Consider the following 26,586-nt stretch of genomic DNA (forward strand, 5'->3'; position numbering starts at 1 on the left):
TGCCTATGAGCTCTCCACGGTGGCAGCAACCAGGAAGATCTGCACCGCCCTTTCCGGGAGCTTCCGTGCACCAGGGTTACAGATGGTGTTTGGTGTTTTCCTCTGGCGTCAGAGATGTGTGCAGAGTGCAGTCTCTTCTGGTTTCCCAGGCGTGTCTGCCTCTCTGAAGGTTTAGCTCTCCCTCCCATGGGATTTGGGTGCAGAGAACTGTTTATCTGGTCTGTCCCTTAAGGTTCTGGCGGTGTCTCAGACGCAGCGGTCCTGCTGCTCCTGGGCCCTCCTCTGCAGGAACCCAGAGGCCTTATACAGTTTCCTCTTGGGCCAGGGATGTGGGCTGGGGTGGGCAGTGTTGGTGGTCTCCTCTGCTCTGCAGCCTCAGGAGTGCCCACCTGACCAGGTGGTGAGGTCTCTCTCCCACAGGGTTCGGGAGCAGAGAGCTGTTGCGTTTCAGGATCCGCTGGTTTGGGACTCTCGGTTAACCCCGGAAGTGCCTGGTCCTAGAGGATTTTTGCCTCTCTGTGTCCTGAGTTCACCAGGCAGATCTCTTGCAGCAGAAAAGTTGGTCTTACCTGTGGTCCCGAGGCTCAAGTTTGCTCGTGGGGTGCTGCCTATGAGCTCTCCGCAGCGGCAGCAACCAGTGACGCTGCCTTTTTTCTTTACTCCCTACACCCTTCTGGTGGCTCAGGTTGGACAACTAGGTGCCCATGACCAACTCCTCATTGTGGATGAATTTACTCTGGTTGGACTTTCTCAGGAAAGGTATGACTAATTGGTCACTTAAACGCGTCAACTAATTGGTTAGTTTTAGTGTACTGAAGTGATAGTTTGCATTTAATTTTGAAATTTGAATTCAAAAAGAAGTGATGTAAAAGCTCTTTGTGTTTACTCACCTTCACTATAACCCTAGTTCTTAGAGCACATGAATCTCATTTTGGGTTCACTCATAAGAATGTATATTAGGATAGAACATTTCATTAAATAATTATATAAATATGTACACATATACTTAGAGCTTGTAAAATCTTTAAATATCTTAATGTTTATGTTCTAGAATAGAATATATTTACCTGTTTTATAATTAATTCTCATAAGTGATGTGGACAGGACATAATCTTCTGAAAGTCTGGTTTATTTCCCCAAACAGCAACCAGGCTGAGGAACCTAAGCACAAGTATTCTGAACATAGACTCCTCTATGACAGTGAGCACTGTTTCTTTATATTTTCTTCCTAGGGCAGCAGAACTCATGACTACAACCAGTTCCATGGTTACACTGGAAGTTGCAAATCAAGGCATCCTCTCTCACTGCCTGTCCACCTGTCTTACCCAGCCATTGTCCTCCATGGTGCAGAGAGGTAAGAGCTAGTGACTCAAGCCAGGTTAGCCAACATATAGTAATCCTGTATTGAGATATGGCTCCTCCTAAAAGTTATCAAAATCTGGGGCTGGAAAGATGGTTCAGTATTTTACAACACCAGTGTTAGCTCACAACTGCCTAAAACTCTAATTTCAGGGGATTTGAAACCTTCTTTTAAGTTCTTTGGACACCAGTCAAGCATTCATGTGCACACATGCTGGGCAAACACTCATACACATAAATTATTTTTATAAAGTGAGACCCTAAAAGTCCCATGTAGTAGCTCCTACCACAGCTCTTGCTCAGCTTTTCAAGGAAGAAGTTAGTTGAGACTGAGTGCATGATGCTGAGAAATACTTCTGGATCATGATACAGATCAGATCTGATGGTACGGTTTACTAGATATATTCACAGTCTGTTAGGTGCAGTATTGTGAATCCTCTTCTGACCCTGACTCAGCTTTTATTTTTACTTTTTATTTTTTCAGTTTTATTTTTATTACGCTACTCAAGTAAATTAATACTAAATTAATGAATCTGGGAAAATGAGAATTAGTTTAAATGAGTAAATAAAATGTGAAATGTTTTTTATTGAAAGCATAGTGTCAAAATTATAGTTTTTAGCAGGGCATTTAAAAATACATGCTTTTTAGAAAACCATTTATTTATTTCCTTTACAATCCTGTCTTCCCAGTAACCCACCATACAAATCTTCCCTCCATCACACTTTTCCTGAAATGGCAAAGCTTGTTTCGGGGTGTCAACGCCCATGAATGCTTTTTAAAAGATTGTAAAACAGATACCTGAGGAAAAAGTACGACTTTTATGCAGTTTTAAGCATCTGATTGTATACTTCTTTACATTTCACAAGAACAGACCCCTCTACCTAGACCTGAAGTTAGGAGCTAAATTTCAGGAGTGACAATGCCACAAACAGCATGCATCAGTGTATAGAAAAATCTTTTTATTCCTTTGTAGACACAGGAACAGCTGGCTACTTGGCCAGTGAGCCATAAAGCAGTGTCAGGTCTGGTTATATAACCATTCCCCAGTTTTTGTTACCTCCTCTGTGAGGAAGAAACATGCATGAAATTTTGCTAATATCTCTGGTGAGTCCCTGAAGTAGTATAGCTTCCTCTTTTCTTTGCTCAGCCTCTTACCCCTTCCAAGGAAGAGCTTCAGGAAGTTTTACCTACTTGAGCTCCACTGAGTAGAGGCTGGCAAGGGTCTCTAGTGTGACAGTGATATGTGGATCCATAGGTCCTCAGTGGAATCTAGCACATGCAGCCAGGAGCACCTGAACTCTTCCTCCAAGTCAGTTGCCCCTGCTTCCACTCTGATCAAGAGTGGTCCTGGCCATTGGGAAACCCCAGCAGAGGTGCTGCCCACCCCTGTGACTGTCTCCCAGCCCATATGAACAGACCTCCCTCCACCACCTCCTCTACCACAGGTCCACTACACCAGATATTGGTGGCATTTCAGTGGATTTGCCACTCCCCCCTCCTTCTGCAAACAAGGCAGCATCCCAGTCTGCACAGGTGGCTGGGAAAAAAGAGTGAGGAGCAGCAGTGGTGGTCTGAGATATAGAAGGCCTGTCTGGACAAGGAAGCAGAGAGGAAGCACAGGGAGCAGGAGAGGAAAGGGCGACAGATGCACTCTCATTCCCTGAACTTGCTTCCTTCCCATCTTTGACCACACCGACCAAACCAGGAAAACCTTCCACACTGCAGAGGCCCCAAGAAACAGTCATTCTGGTGTTGTAGTCCCTGCAGCAGCCCCCCACTATTGAGCACAGGGATCTGCAGTTCATAACTATCAGAAAAGAGGTGCTGTCCTCTGGGGAGTCTGTCTCCAGACCCATAAAAATAAGATGTCAGGAAGAAGCTGGAGAAGCAACAGCAAATGCACCTTGTGCATATGCTAAGCAAGGAGATCCATGAGTTGCAAAACAAGGGGGACGGTAGTGCAGAGGAGACTGACTGCCTGTGGACGCTTATGCTGGAGTGGCAGTTCCAGAAGAGACTTCAGGCCATATTTCTTGCGTTTCTCCCAGGTTCATTTCATAAAACTGTTCAAGAAGCACAACATTTGATGTTTCCATAGTAGAAATTTATAACAATGTTTTTGCCCTTCTGGCCTTAGACAGTTCTACAGTGGTGTCTATGGTTAAGTGCCAGGCAGTGAGAACCCAGGAGTAACATTCAGAGGTACAAAGAATGACCAGCAGGTGAGGTGCTCCTGGAGCCCAGTGTCCTGAGTGCAGGTCCTCAACCTTACAGCTGCCCACTCCAGCTGTGCCTGGGATGGAGCCAGTGCTACCAACTTAGGAGGCATCTCAGGGAGTGTGCTTAGTATGTGTCCCATTGCTTCAGTGCATGACAAGGTTAATCTGCAGGAGTAGCAAGGATTTTAGCCAGCTCGCGTTCTGTATCTGAGGAAGAACATGTCTTTAAGAACATCAAGATGCTCACCTCTAGCACATATCAGCTTTATATATCAAAGATATCATAATAAAGCTGTTTAAAACATAAAAAGTTATAAGGTAGCTCAAGGGTAGGATTACTGACCCTGAGTATTATATCTAATTAAACACACACACACACATACACACACACACACACACACACACACATACACACACACACACACACACACACACACACACACACACAGAAAGAGCTACAAAAGTTGGAAAAAAACGAATCTTAAAAATATATAAATAAATGTATAATTATTAAAATCTATATGAGAGTCAATGTTTATCACCCAGCATTGAGGAAGGGGCTTAGAGAAATGAATTATCCCCCTCCAACCTCAAAAAACATACGCACACACACAATCAATGACATGTGTAATTATACCAGGAAATACCCGTATTTTATAGAATGCCATAATCGAAAGTAAGAACCATCTTTTTTGTTAAGGGTTGCCAATACATTCTTTTTCCAAGGTGTGTGCAGCTGTGCCAGTCTTGTTCACTATGGGATGGAAGAGGTCCCTGACCTGTGAGCCTAGAGGTGAGCAGGGGATCTTTGCTCCATTCTGAGACTGAGAAAGGCAGGATGCCCACTCAAGGGTCCATAGCAGGGAAGGTTTTCAAGCTATGACAGTGCTGGAAAAGCCTATACAAGGCACACAGTTAGCAGTGATGTGTTTGCAGGGAGTCCAAGGAACCAGCTTTGTACTGATGCAGGTGGGCAAGCATTTATCATCCACCTCCCACTATGACAGCAATGAGAGTATTGCTTAAGTTTTATTTCATAGATTTGATCCCTGACCAAAATACCAAAAACTGCACCCTTAATGATGTAGCAAATAGAATAGTGGATGCTAGGCCAGGAACCTATGATGCTTCTAATACCATTGTGTATTTCCGAGCAAGGAAGGAGAGGTATCAATGGACAGCAGTCTGTTTCCCCACGAGTACTCTACCACTGAGTTAGTAGCCTTAGCCCTCCTCACCTCTAGAAAAAGGGTGTCACTAAGTTGTCCAAGCTGATCTTAAACTCATGATGTAGACCAGGCTAGCCTTGAAGTTCTGATCCCCCTACCTACTGTGTGTCTTGAGTGTCTGGTATTACAGGCCCGTTTATCTATGGATTAGTAGCCCATGGAAGAGTCCATGATCCCATGACCCTCTAGTTCTCACCCTGTGGAGCTATTGGCTTAAGGGGGAGATGGAGTCCATCTGAAGGGATGGGTCAACAAGACAACTCTGTAGAGTGGGGAACTCATCATTCATATTGGGTCCCTGCTGGGAAGAGGAGAAATCAAGTGGAGGGAGGAGATTGGTGTTGGGGAATCCTCCTCTTCCTCATCTTTCTCCTCCTCCTCCTCCTTCTGCTGCTAATGCTGCTGGTGCTATTGCTGTTTCTCCTGTTGGTGCTGTAGCTTCTGCTGGTGTCTTTTCCTTGGCCATGTGTCTGAAATCACCTCCTGTTTATACTCAGGACATGACAGAATTTCAAGATGGCACTGTGAGAGAAGAAAAGTCAATTTATTCTAAGCAAAAATCTTATGAGGTAGAATACTTAGATTACCATTTGGAGCTTTGATTGCCTTATTATTTTATCAAATCTTCTCTTCTACTTCTCAGTTAAGATTTTTGAAAGAAATCATTTAGAAATGTTACATATATATATATATATATATATATATATATATATATATATCAATTGCTAGGTCTTAGGAATGAAAAAATCAGTATGCAAAACAATATGCATGCATGCAGGATTCTGACCATCAACAATAACCAACAAATTAGGTTGTTGATACTTATTCAGTGACAAACCTTGTTATTAATTTTAAGGCTTAAAGGAGTGGGATGTTACATTTGAAAACATAAGACTCTGTTCTGCAGCACTTGTGATTGATGACCACATGTGCTAGAACCAGTAGCCCATGGATGAGTCCATGAGCCCATGAATCTCTAGTCCTCACCCTGTGGGAGCTATTGGCCTAAGGGGGAGCTGGAGTCCATCTGAAGGGATGGGTCAACAAGAAAACTCTGTAGAGTGGGGAATTCATATTGAGTCCCTGCTGGGAAGAGGAGAAATCAAGAAGAGGGAGAAGGCTTGGTGTTGGGGAAACCTCATAAAAGAACTTAGAGAAGATACAAGGTAAGAATTGTGGGGAAAATGGAAACCAGAGACAGAGGAAGGACCAGCATAGAACAAACTAGAAAGGACAAAGCACGAAGGTACCTGGGCTGTGCCTGCTGCTTGTTATCTGGACTCTCCCTGTGGCGCATTTCTGGGGTGAGATTCTGTTCTGCCCCAGGCGAGGTTTCTTTCTCCTTGGCAAGCAGCAACAAAGCTTTATCAGGGCATTTGCTATATTCCTGGTCCACCCCTTAAAACCTCTGTGCCGGACCCTGCTGGAGATGGGCTTATCCTCTAATGGGGCTCTGTGGGAGAGTAGATTATCTTCTTTTATTTCCTTGTTGCTACTCTTCTCACTGAAGATGCTTGTTGTTTGAATGTATGGGACACTCATGGCACATTTGTGATAGTGGTCCTGTGTAGGTGTCATCGGTAGTGGCCTGAGACGACCAGCCACAGTGGACCTTCTTCCTCCTTTTGTATGAACCTTCTGGCCATAATGAGATACGTGACCTTGGGAGAATGACACCTGCAAGGTGTCAAGGACTGGCAGGCTTCCACTCCTCTTTCTTTGTAATCTAAAAGCAGCAGCAGGATCAAGGCTAGGAAATGGGGCTGCAATGGGACTCACTTGCTGTGCCTGGGCTGTGCAGCCATACCCCGGGAGAGCCTGCTGTTGTAGGAAGCAATAAGTTGCCATTTCCTCATTATATTTTCTTTTTATTAGGGAGTATTTTATTACAGAGGCTTGAAATCCCATGCATTTCATCGCACCCAAAATTTCAGGGTCTGGCCTGAGGGGAAGCAGTTCTTCACAGCGAACTGTGAACCTCTTCCCGTGTTCTTTGAACCAGGCGTGTTTCATCACCTCGCTGGCTGTTGGTCTATACATTGGATTTACTGTTAGTAATTGACTAAGGAGGTTCTCCAGTTCTTCTGAAACCCCACAGGGGGCAGGATACACCCCTGCAACAACTTGTTTTTGTAATTCTTGGATGATCACAGAATCAAATGGGAGCTTTCCCACTACCATATAATACAAGACCACTCCTATTGTCCACATATCATTCTTTATCCCGTCATACAGAAGTCCAAGGAAGCGTTCCGGGAAACCAAAAGAATACGCACCGCAGTGCTGGTTTAGCATTTGTCCAGGTTGTGTTTCGGTGCTAAGCCCAAAGTCGATGACTTTGACCTTTTTGTTTTTATCAATCATTATATTGTCCACTTTCAGGTCTCGGTGAACAATCCCCTTTCCATGGCAGTAGCTCACTGCTGATAATATCTGTTCAAATATTTGCCAGGCCTCATCCTCCTCTATGTGCCCTGACTCTCTGATGTACTGGTAGAGTTGTTGGCCTTCCACCAGCTCCATTATGAGGTATATTCTAGTTTTGTTTTCAATGACTTGTAAGAGAGAAACAATGTTGGGGTGGTTGACCTTTCTCATTATGTTTGCTTCTGTCATGGCTGGCCGGAACCACTACTTGTTCTTTCGGAGAACTTTGACCGCCACTGGGGTTCCTGTGAGCCGGCGGTGGGCCAGGAGGACCTTGGCATGGCTTCCTTTTCCAATAGTCTTCAGTACTTTATATTGGGAATGAAAGGTTCCCTCCTGAGAGATACTGGGATCGGGACTAGAAGGTGGTAACTCCTCCTCAGTCTCTGTAGGCATTTTATCAGTACTAATGCTACCTAAAAATAACAAACAAATGGAATCAAATAATGAAAAAGATGGAGCAATTTAGGAACTAAAATTACACATGTGGAACCTAAAAGAAACAAATGAAACAAAAAGAAAAAAATAATAACAAAGAAAAGACTAGACTAGAAAAATAGAGTAAAATTATGAACAGGGGGAAATATGAAGAATCATAAGTAAAAGCCACACAAATAACCATCCCCAAAAGAGAAAGCCAAGAGCACACAAATACTAAATGTAATGATGAAAATAAAAATCGTTATACTACAATAGGATTGGGCGGCCAAAGCTGATCAATACTGTGAATGGATGTAGTTTGAAGAAAAAGGTCAGATGAAAGAAACGAGAGGAGAAAGAATTAGTATAAGACAAAACAAACAAATGTAAAAAGCCAACACTTAAGGGAAAACTCCATTGAATTTCAGGACCTAGTGATCCACAAAAATCCACAACTCTCCAGAGCAAAATACTGAAAATTAAAATTAACCAACCACAAGGAATGAGGCAGTTAAATATCAGTGAATAGTAAACCTTAAACAAAGGCCGAAGAGTCAAAGTGTCACAAAGGGCAAATTTGTATCAAGTCTAAGCCAATGATTGCTTGTACTCAATAAATGGAGAAACAGGAATAATGTAAAAGGATGAAACCGCAGGGCATTTAAAATGGAGATAGAGTTAATCATCCGACTGCAGAACCGTAAATAATCAAAGCAGTAATATAGCATGTGAGAACATAAAAACCACCACCAAAATGAATCCAGCAATCCATAATAAATAAATAAATAAATAAATAAATAAATAAATATATAAATAAAATAAAACCACAATAAGGAAATAGCCAGTGGTCTTGAGAATATATGGCCTAATTCTATCTCTTAAACACATAGAAAAAAAATCAATCCATAAATAAGCAGCCAGCAGTCTACGTAGGCCTTTAATCTGATATTATGGGGTTGGCATATCAAATTCCTGGGAGCCACTGGAGAGCCAAGACAGGTACTTGGGCAGCTGCAGGCCAGTGAGAGAGCCTGTCTTGAAAATGAGGTTGAGGACCTGCCTCAGGAACAGGAGCCAGGGTGACTTCTAGCCTCTACACTCTTTTGCACTGAGGTGCAGGTAATATAGATACAAGGGGCAAAAGGGGATGGGCACGTGCGTGCACACACAAACACACACACACACACACACACACACACACACACACACACAGGCACACACACAGACAAACACCCAGATTCATACAAAACACACTCACGTAGGAACAGGCACACACATACTTACACACAAGTAAACCTGGAAAAATGCACATCACAGACACACACACACACACACACACACACACACAGGGACACACACACACACAAAAGAAGTGGTACACACATACAAACATACACACAAACAAACCTGTAAACTCACACACTCCTACATATACTGACAAACACACAAGCGAAAGTGTACACACACTCACACACAGGCAAATCTGTCAGCACACACTCTCTTACACACACTGATACATACACATATACACAGTACAGTAAAATCCAATACAACCACACACAGCTCACAAGATACAACCAAGTCGCAGAGGGCTCCACTCCACACCTCCTCTCAAAGCACTCAAAGAAATCCAGGCCTGGCAACAGCTTAACATCTGTTGGCTGGGACGCCTCACAGTCGCTCCACATGAGGTCACAATAGGACCTGTCATGACATGGTTGGGAAGGGCTTCAAGGCTCTGGCTTCTGTGGGCTATGGAGAGATTTAAGGCTTTTAGAAATCAAAGCCTGTAAGATGTTTACCTCTCCTCGGTTCTCTGTTTTGAATGTTTTCTATGCCTCCTGCTTCAAAGTCGTCATGTCTACACTCAGGGTGTCACTTTTTCATTGAATTCTGAATGATTAGCCTCAAAATGATGGTACACTGTTAAAAAAAATAAAAAAAAACAAAGCTGTGTTTCTAAACTGACCCATCAAGATGACACTGATTTCATAAATCCTCAGAAAGGCTCTAGGTTATCATCAAACACCTGAGACAAAGCTGCAGGGATAGGCAGAGCACTTGCCTCCCAAGGGTAAGGAATTGAGTTTCAATCCCCAAAACCCCCATCAATGTTGGATGCATCAGCAAAGCCCACAAGCTCAGCATCTGTGGAGTGGGGAGGGGTTGGGGCTTGAAGACAGGTGGTCTGACATGCAGGCGTGAGGACCTGTCAGAGGATGGCCTCTGACAGGACATGGGGTAGTGGTATGCATGGACACCTAGGCACATAAGGGGGTATGCATACACAGGCAGACACTTCCTATCACACAGAGGTTGGCATGATGTATAGAAAACCAAGTCCATCCTGAGTGTAGGGCTCACTTTAAATATTAAGGTCCAGTGATGGAAGAGGCATGTATGAGGACAAGGAGCCCTGTGCAACCTGGGGCCAGAAGGAACAGAGTGGCTATGCTGACACAGTTGAAATGAATTCTCAATCACAGTCTGTGACAGCCAGGTCACAGGACCCAGTCTGCTGTGTTATTTGTGAGCAGCCAGTGCAGCCAGAAGCTAACTATTGAGCACTGACTGGCCCAAGCCCAGAAAGGGTCTCTGTTTCTCAGATTGCTGGGGGCAGTGCAGTGTGTAGCGCTTTCCTTCTGAAGACTCTTCTGGGGTTTGGAGTCCCCTGTAGAGGACTCTCATGGCTGCAGACACTAAGCCTGGGAGGAAAGATCCTCATCTGTAGAGTTCACTGAAAGGCCTGAGAGCAGAAAAGGAAAGAAACAGCAAAATGTGCCACCTCTGCTCACTGTGGTTCAGCTTCTGCCTTTGCAGCTGAGCTCAGGTGCCCTGGAGTCCTCCCTAGCCTGAGTCAGTGATCTCAAGTTTAAGTCCCTACACCCTGGTTTGTAGTATCAAACAAAGCACAGTTTCAGGCAAGAAAAGCTGTGAACACCATCTAGACATTGTTGTCTACATTTGAGGGGGACTGTTGAGCCCCAAAGGGAGCAAGGGTTACAAGGTCAGGTATTATAGGAATGGCCAGGGTTGGAATCCAAGTTCCAATCTCCCTTTGCTCTGGGCAGAGGGTAGGCCTGGCAATTGGTTCCTGCTGTGTACATGGGGAGAATCAAAGGGTCTTATGGGATCGCTGGCACAGACCTGCCCAAGCATGGCTTAGGGAGCCTCACACCAACTCAATATTTGATGTGTTCCCAGGTTTGTCTACCACCCTCAGCTGTGTGCCATTTTCCCTGCCTCCTGCAAGGGACCCTAAATATCTTCCTATAAAAGGCGATCAAGGAGGAGTTGCACAAGGACAGGTGGGGCTCTGTGGGGAGGTTCACATGGGCTAACACATTAGAGGGCCACAGTCCCTGGATTGATGCTGGATGGACACCCTCCTCTGACATCCAACAGAGAGATCTTCACAGAGATCAAGAGAAGGCTTCTCTGAATAGCTGTGCAGAGCACCTCCGATTCATGGACTTAGGACTGACACCCATAGGATGCTTTTGAGGAGCCGATTGTGATTCAAGGGCTCATCTGCCTGGGTCCATGTGCCTCTAGAGATGAGCCCAGGACTTGGCTGTGGCTGGTTATGGGGTCAGATCAGAGGATTGGAGGGGGCTTGTCCTTGGCTCCTGGGAGTAGAGCAATTTTTCTTTCCCTGCCCCTACTTTTTTTGCTTTTCTTTCCTTGGCATAAGGAGGGACTGGAAGAAGTCTGTCTATGGGGAGTGAGGCTGGCTGGGAAACTGCTCGCTGTTCTACATTGTCATGCAGCTGGGGGCTTGGGGTTGTTGGCAGGATAACCTCTGCACCATTCCAGTCTGCTTCTCTCCACTTTATCCATGCATCCCTGTCCCAGGGCTGGGAGACCTGGATACAAAAGTCCCACCTGTGGCTTCCAGTCCAGGGATGGAGTCCCTCAGTGAATGGATTCCAGATGGTTCTGTGTAAAGCTGCATCGAACAGGGTAGTTACTGAACATGTGGGTACATGGAGGAGGATACTGCACTGCACCCACCCACATTTCATATAAAACCAATCCTCATGCTCTGGTACTAATTGGTTCTTTTTATACCTTTCACCATTTTTGCTATTCACTGTACTGTTAAGGGTGGATTTTCATTGTTTCACTTCTGCAAAAAGACAGAGTTTAGCATTGGAGACTCCCTACAGCCTGGCTGGAAGGGAGGCCTACACCCATGTGTCCTTCTAGGAAAAAGCTCTTTCATAGGATGCCTCCCTGAGTCCCAGGATGTGTGGAGGGCTCTGTGCCCTACCCAGGGTTGACCTCAGTATATTAACGGGAGCAGAGGCTTCTCTCTGATAGAACAGTACCACCCTCCTGCAAGATGTCTATGATGGTTTGTATATGCTTAGCTCAGGGAGTGGCAATATTAGGAGGCGTGGTCTTGTTAAAGTAGGTGTGTCACTGTGGGCATGGGCTTTAAAACCCTTTTCCTATCCACATGCAAGCCAATCTTCCCCAAGAAGCCTTCAGATGAATATGTAGACCTCTCACTTACTCTGGCACCATGACTGCCTGGATGCTGCCATGCTCCCAGCTTGATGATACTGGACTGAGTCTCTGAACCTGCAATCCTGTGTCCATTAATGTTGTCCTCATAAGAGCTGCATTGGTCATGGTGTGTCTGTTCTCAGCAGTAAACCCCTAACTGAGACAATGTCAATGTTCCCTGCTCCAGCTTCCTGGCTATAGAAGCTTCACACATGAGCGGCATTCTCTTGGGATATGGGCTTAATAGGCTCTAGGCTGTCTGCTTGATCTGAGAGTGTTAGGACATCCTGCTCCTAAGGGCATTGTTACTGTTCCCATGCAATACTGTGAAAACATCAGCAGGCTCATGCTTTCTTACCCCCCTGAACACAATGCTGCCTTTTCCAGGAGTGGATCCAACAGCTCTCAGAACCTCCTCAGGAACTATGTGTTACCCAAGGATTACCTGCACTTGCTTACACACCCCTATTCTGTGTCCTGAAAACTTTTCAAAGCCCATTCATCTGAGACTGGTGAGTTCAGGACAGTAGTCCCAAGTGTCTTGTCCTACGCTGACAGTTCATTCTCATGAGGCATCACTTACCCTTGACAGAGGATTTTTCCAAGGGGCATTGGATGTGCAGGAGAATTGTGTGTGCTGACTCCTGTCAGATCAGCACAGGATACCATCAAGGCCCCATTTGCTCTTGATTTTGGAACTCATGGTCTCGGCACTGTCTTGTTGTTATTTAGGTCCCTGTCAGTCCCTAATTGAATTTTAGCATGGGAACCCAGGGCAGTTGTCTTCAAAGATATTCCTAGTATGGGCCACATCTTCACCTTGCCAGACATAAAGCACAACAAAACACCAGGCAGGCAGAGAACCCTCAGGGGCTGGAACTGGCATGTGCAAACACTCTGGCTTGACCTTGGCCAGCACAGATTCAGAGAACATCTTCTATGTAGGAAGATCTCCTTCCTCCTCTCAGAGTTTAGGACATCTAGAGGTAGGCTAAGGTGCTGGCACAATGTGAGCAGAGGCAGCACTCTAGGCTTGTTCAGTGTCAAAGCCTCCCTGCCACCCCTGTATCACAGTCACAGCAGCCCATCTCATGAGAATTCTAGGGCTGCTGATATCCTGGATGAATAATCCATGTTCTGCTGCTAGTTTCTTTGCTTCCACATGGACAACTGAGAGAAGGGATTGATTAAGTGTAGGTGAGGAAGCCCTGCAAATATCTACTTGGTGTTAATAAAGACAATGGGTTCTGACTGGCAAGATCTTTGAATTAGATTTTGAAAAATGCCACCTAGGAACAGTTAGTAGGTACTCTCAGGAAGGTGCAGCATGGTGGGCACAATGGGACAGGATCCCTGAGGCTGGTGCAGTGGGACAGGGTCGTTGGGGCAGGTAAAACTGAGTAGGAAACGTGAGCCAGGAACAACCGGGCAGGGACCCTGGTTCAGTTACAACAGAGCAGGAATCCTGGGGGAGATGCAAGGGGGCATGATTCCTGGGGAAGGGATCTTGTAGTTGTGGCCCTGTGGCATGTGCAACTGGCAAGGACCCTGGGGCAGGTGCACTGTGACGTGCACCCAAGCTGGAATGTTCAGACAGGTGTGTGTTTGCTTCATGCAGCTGCTGTCTGAAGTAGAGAACACTGGCAACTGCCCCAGAGGGGATTTTGGGAACCCCTTCCAAGAATCCCTTAGCTCCTAACTGAGAAGCTATACATTCCACAGATGGACCTTTATTGAGATGAGCAGATTCTAAGGGAGCTGCCTTGAATGAACAGCCAAAGAAAGCAGAAATGAAGAACAAGCAATTGCAGCAGACATGTTCAGTGTGTTTTCGACCAGAAAAGTAGGAAAGGAAGAAACTGATTAAGTCAAATCACTTCTCAGTCTATCCATCCATCCATCCATCCATCCATCCATCCACCCACCCACCCACCCACCCACCCAACCACCCATCCATCCATCCATCCATCCATCAATCCATCCACCCATCCATCTGTCCATCCATTTACCTGAGGGAAGTCAGCTTTTCTTTCTGAGAATGTCAAAGCAACGCTCCCTTGTGGTGACAATGAGGATTGCAGGCAGTGAGATAAGTGGGTATTTATTTATTTATTTATTTATCTATCTATCTATCTATCTATCTATCTATCTATCTATCTATCTATTTATTTATTTATTTATTTATTTATTTATTTATTTATTTCATCTGCGATAGACTGCCACTTGTGGCCAGTCCCCATCTGCATCAGCTGTACCATAAACCCAGTCTCAGGGTGACACAGAAAAGGCCTAATTGGAAAGTATGTCCTCTCTCTAAGCGACACTGTATAATAACATACTCTGGACTGCAGGTCAGTCAAGGCCTGTGTTTAGGAGACTTGTGGACAGATGAATGTCTGTGAGTCTGGACTTAGACTCTGTGGAGGGCTCAGGTCACCTGACTGTCCTGAAGCTTCCCACTGTGATTTATTTCCCTCCTACAGAGCCAGACACCTGAGCAACTGCATTTCCTGGTTATCCCCTAATCCTCTTACACTGTGTAGTGTGTTCAATCTCAGGGAGGGCCTGGGAATCTGAGAGACACCACTGAGCCCCCTGGGCCTGGCTGACTCAACCTGAGGCTACTCTGTGTGTCTTCATTTTGCTCACCCTCCAGAGACCTCAAAAGTCAGCAGTGAGCTTGCTGAGAGGTCAGGAACCTCCATATTGGCCCAAGAGCAACTGTCCTCTTTTACAGGTTCATCCACAGAGCTTGTAATTCTGATTGGTGCAACCGTCAGGAAGAGTGAAAGATGTCATCTCCCAAGGACAAGTGCTGTGCTAGTGGACACTGAGGAACTTCAGGGATCAAACCCTTCCCCATTCTTCTTCAGCCTCTCTTGTTCTTCGTTGAGATGTTTCCTGAAGATCTAAAAGATCCAGGCAATCCATGACATGGGTTTGAACATAATCTCGACATTTTATTCATTGCCTGATAACTAAGACTAGGTAAAATTTATTTATTTATTCATTCATTCATTCATTCATTCAATAAATCATTCGTTATGCATACGTACAGGGTAGCTGTATTTAGAAAGACCAGAGAGGGCATCAGATGTCATTAGAGACATTTGTGAGCCTCCATGTGTTTGCTGGGATTTGAACTCAGGACCTCTGAAAGAGCATTCAGTGCTCTTAGCCACTTATCAATCTTTCCATTTTCCAGGCTAACTTTTTTACTTCCAATAATGTCTTCTTTATTCAGGTTACATCCTGATCCCAGTCACTCTCCCTCTTCCCTTCCCAGTCCCACCTTACAAATCCTTTCTACCATAATGCTCTCCCTTCTCTTTGGACAAGGGGAGAGTCCCTGGGTACCACACCACCCCGGGACATCTAGTCCCAGGTGGCCCGAGCACATTCTGCCCCACAGATTTACAATCAGGCAGTCCGGGTATGGGGAACAGATCCAATGGCAGGCAACACAGACTGAGACAGTCCTGGATCTACTTGTCAGATGACCCACATGGAGACCAACTGCAGATAGCTAACCTGGCTCTGGGGTTGGTTGCACAGGCTCTAGCATACTCCATGGTCCAAGGTATCTGACGGTAGGGGACTTCTTGTAGTGTTTTATCCCAACCAGTTTCCTTGTCACTCTCCCCCACTCTTCCACAAGACTTCCCGAGCTCCATCTGAGGATTGGCTGTGGCTTTCAGCTGCTGAGTGAAGCCTCTGGAGACAGGTGTGCTACTTTTCTGTCTGCAAGTAAATCAGAAAGAATATCATAAATAGCGTCAGAGGTTGTGTCTGTCACATGAGACAGAACTCACTTTGTGTCAGTCATTGACTGGTTGGTCCCTCAATATCTGCTTTACCTTTATCCCTGCACACTTATTGGCAAGACAGATTTCGAGTTGAAAGTTTTGTGAATGTATTGATGTCTCCTTCCTCTTCTAGAAGTGTTTCTTGTTACAGGAGGTGGCCATTTCGTTTTCATGCTCTGGTAAGCCTGCAAGGGAGGCTTTGTGTTGGGTCCAGTAGTTAAAAGCAAAACCTGGGAAGAGGAACGGCAGAGTTGTGATCTAGGACTTCCTGCAGCAGCCAGCTCTGGGTCCTGGGAGCCTAGGCAGGCTTTGCAGTCATAGAGCTCCATCCACTGCCCAAGTCCCATCCTGACACCTTCTCCATCTCTATTTCAGACCATTGTAATTCTGGCATAGTCGCTCTGTCCTGTGCCCGATAGGCCATCCTACCCTGGAAGAACAGAGAGTTCAAGGACAGCCAAATTTCACTTAAGCAAACTTGTTCTCAGACTGTGTGGTTGCTCTGTCTTAGCTCTCATAACACACTTTCCTCTACGTTGCCTTAGGCTGTATCCTCCAAGCATCCCACCATGCATCAGCTCCATATCCTGACGAACCTACCTTAGGGTCCCTGATAATTCCAGATACTTTAATGTTCTCCCAGGATGGACTGTGGCCTCTGGTGTGGCTCACATTGATCCTAGAAGTTCTTGGGAGCCTCCATGCCATGGCATAGGATGTCTCTGAATCCGCACTGGCCTGAGGGATTCCATCTGGCACAGGATTCTCTCCCTATTGTTGAATTTTGGCACTTATGTTTTTCAGGAATGGCTCTGCATGTGGTCAACACACACTACCCTGGAAGACCCGAGAGTTCAAGGACGGCCAACTTTCACTTAAGCAAACTTTTTCACAGAGTGTGTGGGTCCCATCAGCAGAGAGTAGCCTGCACATTGCAATGATGTGCAAACTTCTGCCTTTCAGCCATGATGGACTTTAGGATCTACCCTGAGGACCCTCCACAAGCCACAGGTGGGTGATGTGTAAATTGGGCATGTTATTGGGTCAGGTCTTCTGTGCAGTGCCTTAAGCTGACAGCCTTTTTGGAGGGCATATGCTTCTCTATTAAATGAACTTGTTCCACTGTTGGCCTGGAGTCTGCTGTGTCTGCCGCTCATGCTCTCCTCCAAGTCTCTAACTGTCCCTAACTCTCCTTGACTGGCTGGTCAATCAGTCTTCATACCAGTCTAGAGCCATTCTATAAAAACAGAGCCCAGACTGTCCTCTGCCGACGTTTAACGGGGCTGCTGGTTTAGTGTCCTGGGTTCCCTATGGGGGTTCAAACTCAAGTTTCTTAAGTCCCTATGTGTCTGACAAAAAGCCTTTAGAACAAGGTAGATGTGAAGAAATCAAGAAATAAACTCCTGCAGTACTTCATGTCTACCACTGGAGAGGTCTACACTTTTCTGGTCCTGGTGTGCTACTCAGCAAACCCTCTCACTGGAAGGCCCTGTGCCTGAAGCAGAGAACCTCTGCTAAACACAATGTTACCAAGAAACTGGCTGTATCTTCACGGCAGCCTGTAGAAGATTCTCCACGACCCTGAGGACCCAATTGGGAAAACTTAGGTAGGCAGGGTGTGGGAGCCACCAGGGCTGTATGGAGACCTTACCCAGAATTTAATCTCCAGCTGTGCATTCCGATTAACATGACCCACACTCCTATGAAGGTCTCTGGGTGGCTCCTGATATGAGTTGGGGGAGGGGGTAGGACAAGGAAGCTGGGTCAAGACAGAAGCACTGTCCTTACTCACTGCGTCTGGGCTTGTTCCTGCCCTAACTGTGAAGCAGGAAACAAACACCCACTCCTCATGGGACTGTCCGTGATGAGGCCAGCTGAGGATCTGAACTGTCAGCAAGAAAGACAGGAGCTGTATGTGCCACAAACCAGAGCACAGTGTCCCGCATAAGCCCATCTCTCAAATGATGCTATCTCCTCCCCAGAGTGGCTCCAGTCTGGGTTAGGAGTGGGTCATGTATTCCGAGCTCTCTGCTACTCCTGCAAACACAGCAATGGTGCCTTCTCATGCTCATCTATACTGAGCCTAGGGAGCAGCCAGAGGTCATACTCATGGGAATTCAGACTCAGTTCAATCTGCTATCCTGTAGCCCATGAGTCTGGACTCAACTTTACTGGTCAAGGCCAGTGGTTTATTTCCTGGACAAGACTTTAAGAATGTTAGTGACACATTGTATGCCCTTGGCTGGCCTTCACTCTAATAGCCCTGAGTGACTATTCCAGCCTGCACCCAGGGATTCAGATCAGCATTGGCCAGAGCAGGCTCTTTGCTACCTGGTCCTATAGCTCACCTCCACTGTAGTTCATGTGTCCTGGCTGCTGCAGCTGCTCCAGAAGCTACCAGATGTCTTCCCACAGAATCCTGTAGTCCCTGTGGGCTCATCCACAGACATCTCACACTCTCCCTGCTGGGAGTTAGGCTGGATGCCTGCTGTGTGGGAGCTACCTTGCCTTGTGGAGCAGAGTCAGAAGCAGTGGAGGAGATGTTGTCTGTTGCTCTTAATGTCCTCAGTGCCCAGGGCTTGCCTGTGGTGTGGTTGTGGTCCAGCTCCAGTTAATCACTGATATAAATTCAGCCCGTAGAAGCTGCGTACCCCATGAGGCACAGTGAGGACCATAACTGAGGGGGAACCATGCAATCCAGGACCCTGTGGGGATCAGGGAATATTCCAGGTCCCCTCTCACGCAGGATGCAAGGCTAGGAGCTCTGTGTGCCCTGACACAGGGGCATGGGACTGTGACTCCCATGAAATGCTCCTTCATACCTATTACATCATCAGCTTTGAGAAGGTCTTCCTCAGTAAGAACATTCCACACTGCTTGCCTCTGCCATCTGGCTCTCTTTTCCAGGGCTGCATGCCCTCAGGAACATTGACATGTCTTCTATGAACATTAATATTCTGTTAAATCATTTTGATAAACAGTTCTCAGCATGATATCTGTGTCCAGAAGTAGTCATCAGCAATTCTCACGGGGACAGGGAATCAAAATCTTCCCCCTGCTGTTCATCCTCCTCTTTCTCCTCCTCTTCCTTCTCTTCCTCCTCCTCCTCTTCTTTCTCCTCCTCTCTTCATCTTCCTCTTCCTCCTCCTCCTCCTACCCTCCTCGCTCTCCTCCTCCTGCTGCTTCTGTGCCTAATGCTGCTTCTGCTATTGTTGCTACTCCTGTTGCTGCTGTAGTTTCTGCTGGTGTCTTTTCCATTGCCATGTGTCTGAAATCACCTACTGTTTATACTGAGGATATGAAAGAATTTCCAGATGACACTGTGAAATAGACAAGACAATTTATTCCAAGCAAAAAAGACAGTGAGGTAGAATTCTTAGCTTACCATTTGGGGCTTTGATTTGCCTTACTATATTATAACTTCTTTTTTCTACTTCTCAGTTGAGGTCTTTGAAAGAAAACATTTAGAACTACTACCTATAAAATTCAATAGATCACTAGGTCTTAGGAACAAAAAAAAACCAGTATGCAAAACAATATGCATGCATGCAGGATTCTGACCATCAACTATAACCCACAAACTAGGTTGTTGATACTTATTCAATGACAAACCTTGTTAATTAGTTTTGAGGCATAATGGAATAGGATGTTACATTTGAAAACATAAGACTCTGCTCTGCAGCACTTGTGATTGATGACCACATGTGAAAAGATCAGTAGCCCCTGGAGGAGTCCATGAGCCCATGACCCTCTAGTCCTCACCCTGTGGGAGCTATTGGCCTAAGGGGGAGCTGGAGGCCATCTGAAGGGATGGGCCAACTAGAAAACTCTGTAGAGTGTGGAACTCATCAATCCTATTGGGTCCCTGCTGGGAAGAGGAGAAATCAAGGAGAGGGAAAAGGCTTGGTGTTGGGGAAACCTCATAAAGAACTTAGAGCATATACAAGGTAAGAATTGTGGGGAAAATGGAAACCAGAGACAGAGGAAGGACCAGCATAGAGCAAATTGAAAAGGACAAAGCACAAAGGTACCTGGGCTATGCCTGCTGCTTGTTCTCTGGACTCTCCCTGTGGCTCATTTCTGGGGGGAGATTCTGTTCTGCCCCAGGCGAGGTTTCTTTCTCCTTGGCATGCAGCAACACAGCTTTATCAGGGCATTTGCTATATTCCTGGTCCACCCCTTAAAACCTCTGTGCCGGACCCTGCTGGGGATGGGCTTATCCTCTAATGGGGCTCTGTGGGAGAGTGGGTTGTCTTCTTTGATTTCCTTATTGCTACTCTTCTCAGTGAAGATGCTTGTTGTTTGAATGCATGGGACACTCACGGCACATTTGTGATAGTGGTCCTGTGTAGGTGTCATCGGTAGAGGCCTGAGACGACCAGCCACAGTGGATCTTTTGCCTCCTTTTGGATGAGCATTCTGGCCATAGTGAGATACGTGACCATGGGAGGATGACACCCGCAAGGTGCCAAGGACTGGCAGGCTTCCACTCCTCTTTGGTTCTAATCTAAAAGCAGCAGCAGGATCAAGGCTAGGAAATGGGGCTACAACGGGACTCACTTGCTGTGCCTGGGCTGTGCAGCCATCCCCCTGGAGAGCCTGCTTTTGTAGAAAGAAATAAGTTGCCATTTCCTCATTATATTTTCTTTGTTTTAAAGAGTGTTTTACTACAGAGGCTTGGAATCCAATGCTTTTCATGGCATCCAAAATGGCCGGGTCTGGTGTGAGGGGAAGCATTTCTTCATAGGGACCTATCAATCCGTTCCAGTGTTCTTTGAACCAAGGGTGTTTCATCGCCTTTCTTGCTGTTGGTCTAAAGTTGGGATTTACCCTTAGTAATTTACTAAGGAGGTCCTCCAGTTCTTTTGAAACCCCACAGGGAGCAGGATATACCCCTGCCACTACTTGTCTCTGCAGTTCTTGGATGATCACTGAATCAAATGGGAGCTTTCCCACTACCATACAGTACAAGACCACTCCTATAATCCACATATCATTCTTCGGCCCGTCATACCGATGGCCAAGGAGGAGTTCAGGGGAACCAAAAGAGTACGTGCCGCAGTGGTGGTTTAGCATTTTTCCAGGTTGAAATTGGGTGCTAAGCCCAAAGTCGATGACTTTGACCTTTTTGTTTTTATCAATCATTATATTGTCCAGTTTGAGGTCTCGGTGAACAATCCCCTTTCCATGGCAGTAGCTCACTGCTGACAATATCTGTTCAAATATTTGCCGGGCCTCATCCTCCTCTATGTGCCCTGACTCTCTGATGTACTGGTAGAGTTCTTGGCCTTCCACCAGCTCCATTATGAGGTATATTCTCGTTTCCTTTTCAATAACTTGTATGAGAGACACTATGTTGGGGTGGTTGATCTTTCTCATTATGTTTGCTTCCATCATGGCTGGCTGGAACCACTGCTTGTCCTTTCGCAGAACTTTGACAGCCACCGGGGTTCCTGTGAGCCGGTGGTGGGCCAGGAGGACTTTGGCGTTGCCCCCTTGCCCAATTGTCCCCAATACTTGGTATTGGGAATGGAAGTTGCCCTCCTCAGAGATACTGGGCTCGGGTGTAGGTGTTGGTAACTCCTCCTCAGTCTCTGTAGGCATTTTATCAGTACTAATGCTACCTAAAAATAACAAAAATGGAATCAAATAATGAAAAAGATGGAGCAATATAGGAGCTAAAATTACACTTGTGGTACCTAAAAGAAACAAACAAAAGAAAAAGAAAAAAAACAAACAAAGACAAAGTAAAAACTAGACTAGAAAAATAGAGCAAAATTATGAAAAAGTTAAGGGGAAAATATGAAGAGTCATAAGTAAAAGCCACCCAAATAACCAACCCCAAAAGAGAAAGCCAAGAGCACACACATAGTAAATGCAATGATGAAAATAAAAATCGTCATACTACAATAGGATTGGGCGGCCAAAGATGGTCAATACTATGAATAGATGTTCATTGAAGAAAAAAAAAACAGATGAAAGAAACGAGAGGAGAAAGACTGAGTATAAGACAAAACAAACAAATATAAAAAGCCAACACTTAAGGGAAAACTCTATTGAATTTCAGGACCTAGTGATCCACAAAAATCCACAACTCTCCAGAGCAAAATACTGAAAATTAAAATTAACCAACCACAAGGAATAAGGCAGTTAAATATCAGTGAACAGTAAACCTTAAACAAAGGCCGAAGAGTCTAAGTGTCACAATGGGCAAATTTGTATCAAGTCTAAGCCAATGATTGCTTGTACTCAATAAATAGAGAAACAGGAATAATGTAAATGGATGAAACCGCAGGACATTGAAAATGGAGATAGAGTTAATCATCCGACTGCAGAACCGTAAATAATCAAAGCAGTAATATAGCATGTGAGAACATACCACTAAAAAATGAAACCAGCAATCCATAATAAATAAATAAATAAATAAATAAATAAATAAATAAATAAAACAAAAAACAAAACCCCAATAAGGAAATAGCCAGTGGCGTGGCAATATGTGACCTAATTCTTTCTCTTGAAGTCATCCAAAAATCAATCAATCAAGAAATAGGCAGCCAGCCATCTCCATAGGCCTTTAAACTGATATTATGGGGTTGGCATACCAAATGCCTGGGAGCGACTGGTCAGCCAGCCCAGATACTTGGGCAGCTGCAGGCCAGTGAGAGAGCCTGTCTTGAAAATAAGGTTGAGAACCTACCTCAGGAACAGCAGCCGGGGTGATTTCTGGCCTCTACACTCTCTTGCACTGAGGTGCAGGTAATATAGATACAAGGGGCAAAAGGGGATGGGCACGTGCACACACAGACACACAGACACACACACACACACACACACACACACACACAGGCACCCACACAGGCACAGGCACACACACAGGCACACACACAGAAATACACAGAAGTGAACTTATACTCACACAAACTCTTACAAACACCCAGATTCACACAAAACACGCATACTTACACACAAGCAAACCTGGAAAAACACACGTCAGACACATACACACATACACACAGGGATACACATACGCACAAGAAGACATACACACATACAAACACATACACACATACAAACCTGTAAACTCACACACTCCTACATATACTGACAAACACACAAGCGAAAGTGTACACACACTCACACACAGGCAAATCTGTCAGCACACACTCTCTTACACACACTGATAGATACACATATACACAGTACAGTAAAATCCAATACAACCACACACAGCTCACAAGATACAAACAAGTCGCAGAGGGCTCCACTCCACACCTCCTCTCAAAGCACTCAAAGAAATCCAGGCCTGGCAACAGCTTAACATCTGTTGGCTGGGACGCCTCACAGTCGCTCCTCATGAGGTCACAATAGGACCTGTCAACATGGTTGGGAAGGACTCTGAGACCGTGGCTTCTATGGGCTATGGAAAGACTTTAGGCTGTTAGAAATAAAACCCTGTAAGATGTTTAGCTGTCCATAGTTCTCTGTTTTGAATGTTTACTTTGCATCCTGCTTCGAAGTCCTCATGTCTACACTCAGGGTGTCACATTATCTTTGAATTCTGAAGGATTAGCCTCAAACTGATGGTATAGTTTTCTTTTTTTAAAGACAAAGCTGTTTCTAAACTGACCCATCAAGAGGACACTGTTCTCATAAGTCCTCAGAAAGGCTCTAGGTTATCATCAAACACCTGAGACAAAGCTGCAGGACTAGGCAGAGACTTGAGTTTGAATCCCCCAAACGCCTAATGGATGCATCAGCAAAGCTCATAAGCTTTCTCTGTGGAGAAGTTAACATGGACCAACAGATTAGAGGGCCAGAGCCCCAACCCATGCTGGGTGGACACTCTCCTTTGACATCCAACACAGAGATCTTTGTACAGAGATCAGGAGAAGGCTTCTCTGAATAGCTGTGCAGAGCACCTCAGGCTCAGGGACTCAGGACTGACACCCATAGAATGCTGTAGAGGAACCCTTTGTGATTCAAGGGCTCATCTGCCTGGGTCCCTGAGCCTCTAGAGATGATCCCAGGACTGGGCTGTCTCTGCTTATGGGCTCAGACAGGGAGGTGCCAGGGGGCTTGTCCTTGGCTCCTGGGAGTAGAGCAGTTTTTCTTTCCCTGTCCCTGCTTTTTGAACTTTTCTTTCCTTGGGAAAATGGAAGGACTGGAAGAAGTCTGTCTATGGAGAGTGAGGCTGGCTGGGAAACTGCTCGCTGTTCTCCATTGTCATCCTGCTGGGGGTTTGGAGTTGTTGGCAGGTTAGCCTCTCCACCATTCCAATCTGCTTCTCTCCATTTAATCCATGCATCTCTGTCTCTTCGCTTCGTGACATGGTTGCACAAGTCCTACCTGTAGCTGCCACTCCAGGGCATAAGTCCCTCAGTGAGTGAATTCCAGATGGTTCTGTCTAGAGAGAAATTGTACAGGGTCGTTGCTCAGTATGTAGGTACATGGAAGAGGATACTGCACGGCATCCACACACATTTCATATAACATCAATCCACATACTCTGGTACTAAACGGTTCTATTTACACCTTTCGCGATTACTGCTATTCACTGTACTGTGAAGTGTGAATTTTTATTATGTTTCACTTCTGCAAAGGAAGAGACAGTGTTTAGCACTGGAGATTCCAAATGCCTAGCTGGAAGGGAGGCCTTGACACACAGGTGTGCTCCTGGGAAATAGCTCTTTCATAAAACGCCCCATTGAATCCCATGATGTGTGGATTACTCTATGCCCTATCTAGGGTTGACCTCAGTGTGTGTGTGTATATATATATTAACTTGAGTATTTTTTATATATATATTTTTTATTAACTTGAGTATTTCTTATATACATTTCAAGTGTTATTCCCTTTCCCGGTTTCCGGGCAAACATCCCCCTCCCCCCCTCCCCTTCCTTATGGGTGTTCCCCTCCCAACCCTCCCCCCATTGCCGCCCTCCCCCCATAGACTAGTTCACTGGGGGTTCAGTCTTAGCAGGACCCAGGGCTTCCCCTTCCACTGGTGCTCTTACTAGGATATTCATTGCTACCTATGAGGTCAGAGTCCAGGGTCAGTCCATGTATAGTCTTTAGGTAGTGGCTTAGTCCCTGGAAGCTCTGGTTGCTTCAGGGGGAATCACTATCCCTGAACTCAAGCAGTATTACAGAGCAATAGTGATAAAAACTGTATGGTATTGGTACAGAGACAGACAGATACACCAATGGAATAGAATTGAAGACCCAGAAAAAAACTCACACACCTATGGGCACTTGATTTTTGACAAGGGAGCCAAAACCATCAAATGGAAAAAAGATAGCATTTCCAGCAAATGGTGCTGGTTCAACTGGAGGTCAAAATGTAGAAGAATGCAGATCGATCCATGCTTATCACCCTGTACAAAGCTTAAGTCCAAGTGGATCAAGGATCTCCACATCAAACCAGACACACTCAAACTAATAGAAGAAAAACTAGGGAAGCATCTGGAACACATGGGCACTGGAAAAAATTTCCTGAACAAAACACCAATGGCTTACGCTCTAAGATCAAGAATCGACAAATGGGATCTCATAAAACTGCAAAGCTTCTGTAAGGCAAAGGACACTGTGGTTAGGACAAAACGGCAACCAACAGATTGGGAAAAGATCTTTACCAATCCTACAACAGATAGAGGCCTTATATCCAAAATATACAAAGAACTCAAGAAGTTAAACCGCAGGGAAACAAATAACCCTATTAAAAAATGGGGTTCAGAGCTAAACAAAGAATTCACAGCTGAGTAATGCCGAATGGCTGAGAAACACCTAAAGAAATGTTCAACATCTTTAGTCATAAGGGAAATGCAAATCAAAACAACCCTGAGGTTTCACCTCACACCAGTGAGAATGGCTAAGATCAAAAACTCAGGTGACAGCAGATGCTGGCGAGGATGTGGAGAAAGAGGAACACTCCTCCATTATTGGTGGGATTGCAGACTGGTAAAACGATTCTGGAAATCAGTCTGGAGGTTCCTCAGAAAATTGGACATTGAACTGCCTGAGGATCCAGCTATACCTCTCTTGGGCATATACCCCAAAAATGCCCCAACATATAAAAAAGACACTTGCTCCACTATGTTCATCGCAGCCTTTATTTATAATAGCCAGAAGCTGGAAAGAACCCAGATGCCCTTCAACAGAGGAATGGATACAGAAAATGTGGTACATCTACACAATGGAATATCACTCAGCTATCAAAAACAATGACTTTATGAAATTCGTACGCAAATGGGTGGAACTGGAAAATATCATCCTGAGTGAGGTAACCCAATCACAGAAAAATACACATGGTATGCACTCACTGATAAGTGGCTATTAGCCCAAATGCTTGAATTACCCTAAATGCCTAGAACAAACGAAACTCAAGACGGATGATCAAAATGTGAATGCTTCACTCCTTCTTTAAAAGGGGAACAAGAATACACTTGACAGGGAATAGAGAGACAAAGATTAAAACAGACACAGAAGGAACACCCATTCAGAGCCTGCCCCACATGTGGCCCATACATATACAGCCATCTAATTAGACAAGATGGATGAAGCAAAGAAGTGCAGACTGACAGGAGCCGGATGTAGATCGCTCCTGAGAGACACAG

The 26,586-nt window shown here is 45.3% G+C and overlaps 1 protein-coding gene across 1 annotated transcript; it reads right to left on the reverse strand.

The window, feature by feature from the left end:
- Window positions 1-19,627: 19,627 nt before the first annotated feature.
- Window positions 19,628-23,281, reverse strand: LOC134484876 (sperm motility kinase Y-like). Its single transcript, XM_063280756.1, has 2 exons — window positions 22,667-23,281; window positions 19,628-21,593 (listed from the first exon to the last, which is right to left on the reverse strand). Exon 2 carries the CDS (start codon window positions 21,575-21,577, stop codon window positions 20,048-20,050), a length of 1,530 nt encoding a protein of 509 aa, XP_063136826.1. The 5' UTR covers window positions 21,578-21,593; window positions 22,667-23,281; the 3' UTR covers window positions 19,628-20,047.
- Window positions 23,282-26,586: the final 3,305 nt, after the last annotated feature.

This window comes from Rattus norvegicus, chromosome 1, assembly GCF_036323735.1.
Source record: "Rattus norvegicus strain BN/NHsdMcwi chromosome 1, GRCr8, whole genome shotgun sequence".
In the NCBI taxonomy this organism is placed as follows: Eukaryota; Metazoa; Chordata; class Mammalia; order Rodentia; family Muridae; genus Rattus; species Rattus norvegicus.

Coding starts and splice junctions, on each gene's coding strand:
- LOC134484876 (XM_063280756.1), bottom strand. CDS start 21,577: ATGCCTACAGAGACTGAGGAGGAGTTACCAACACCTACACCCGAGCCC.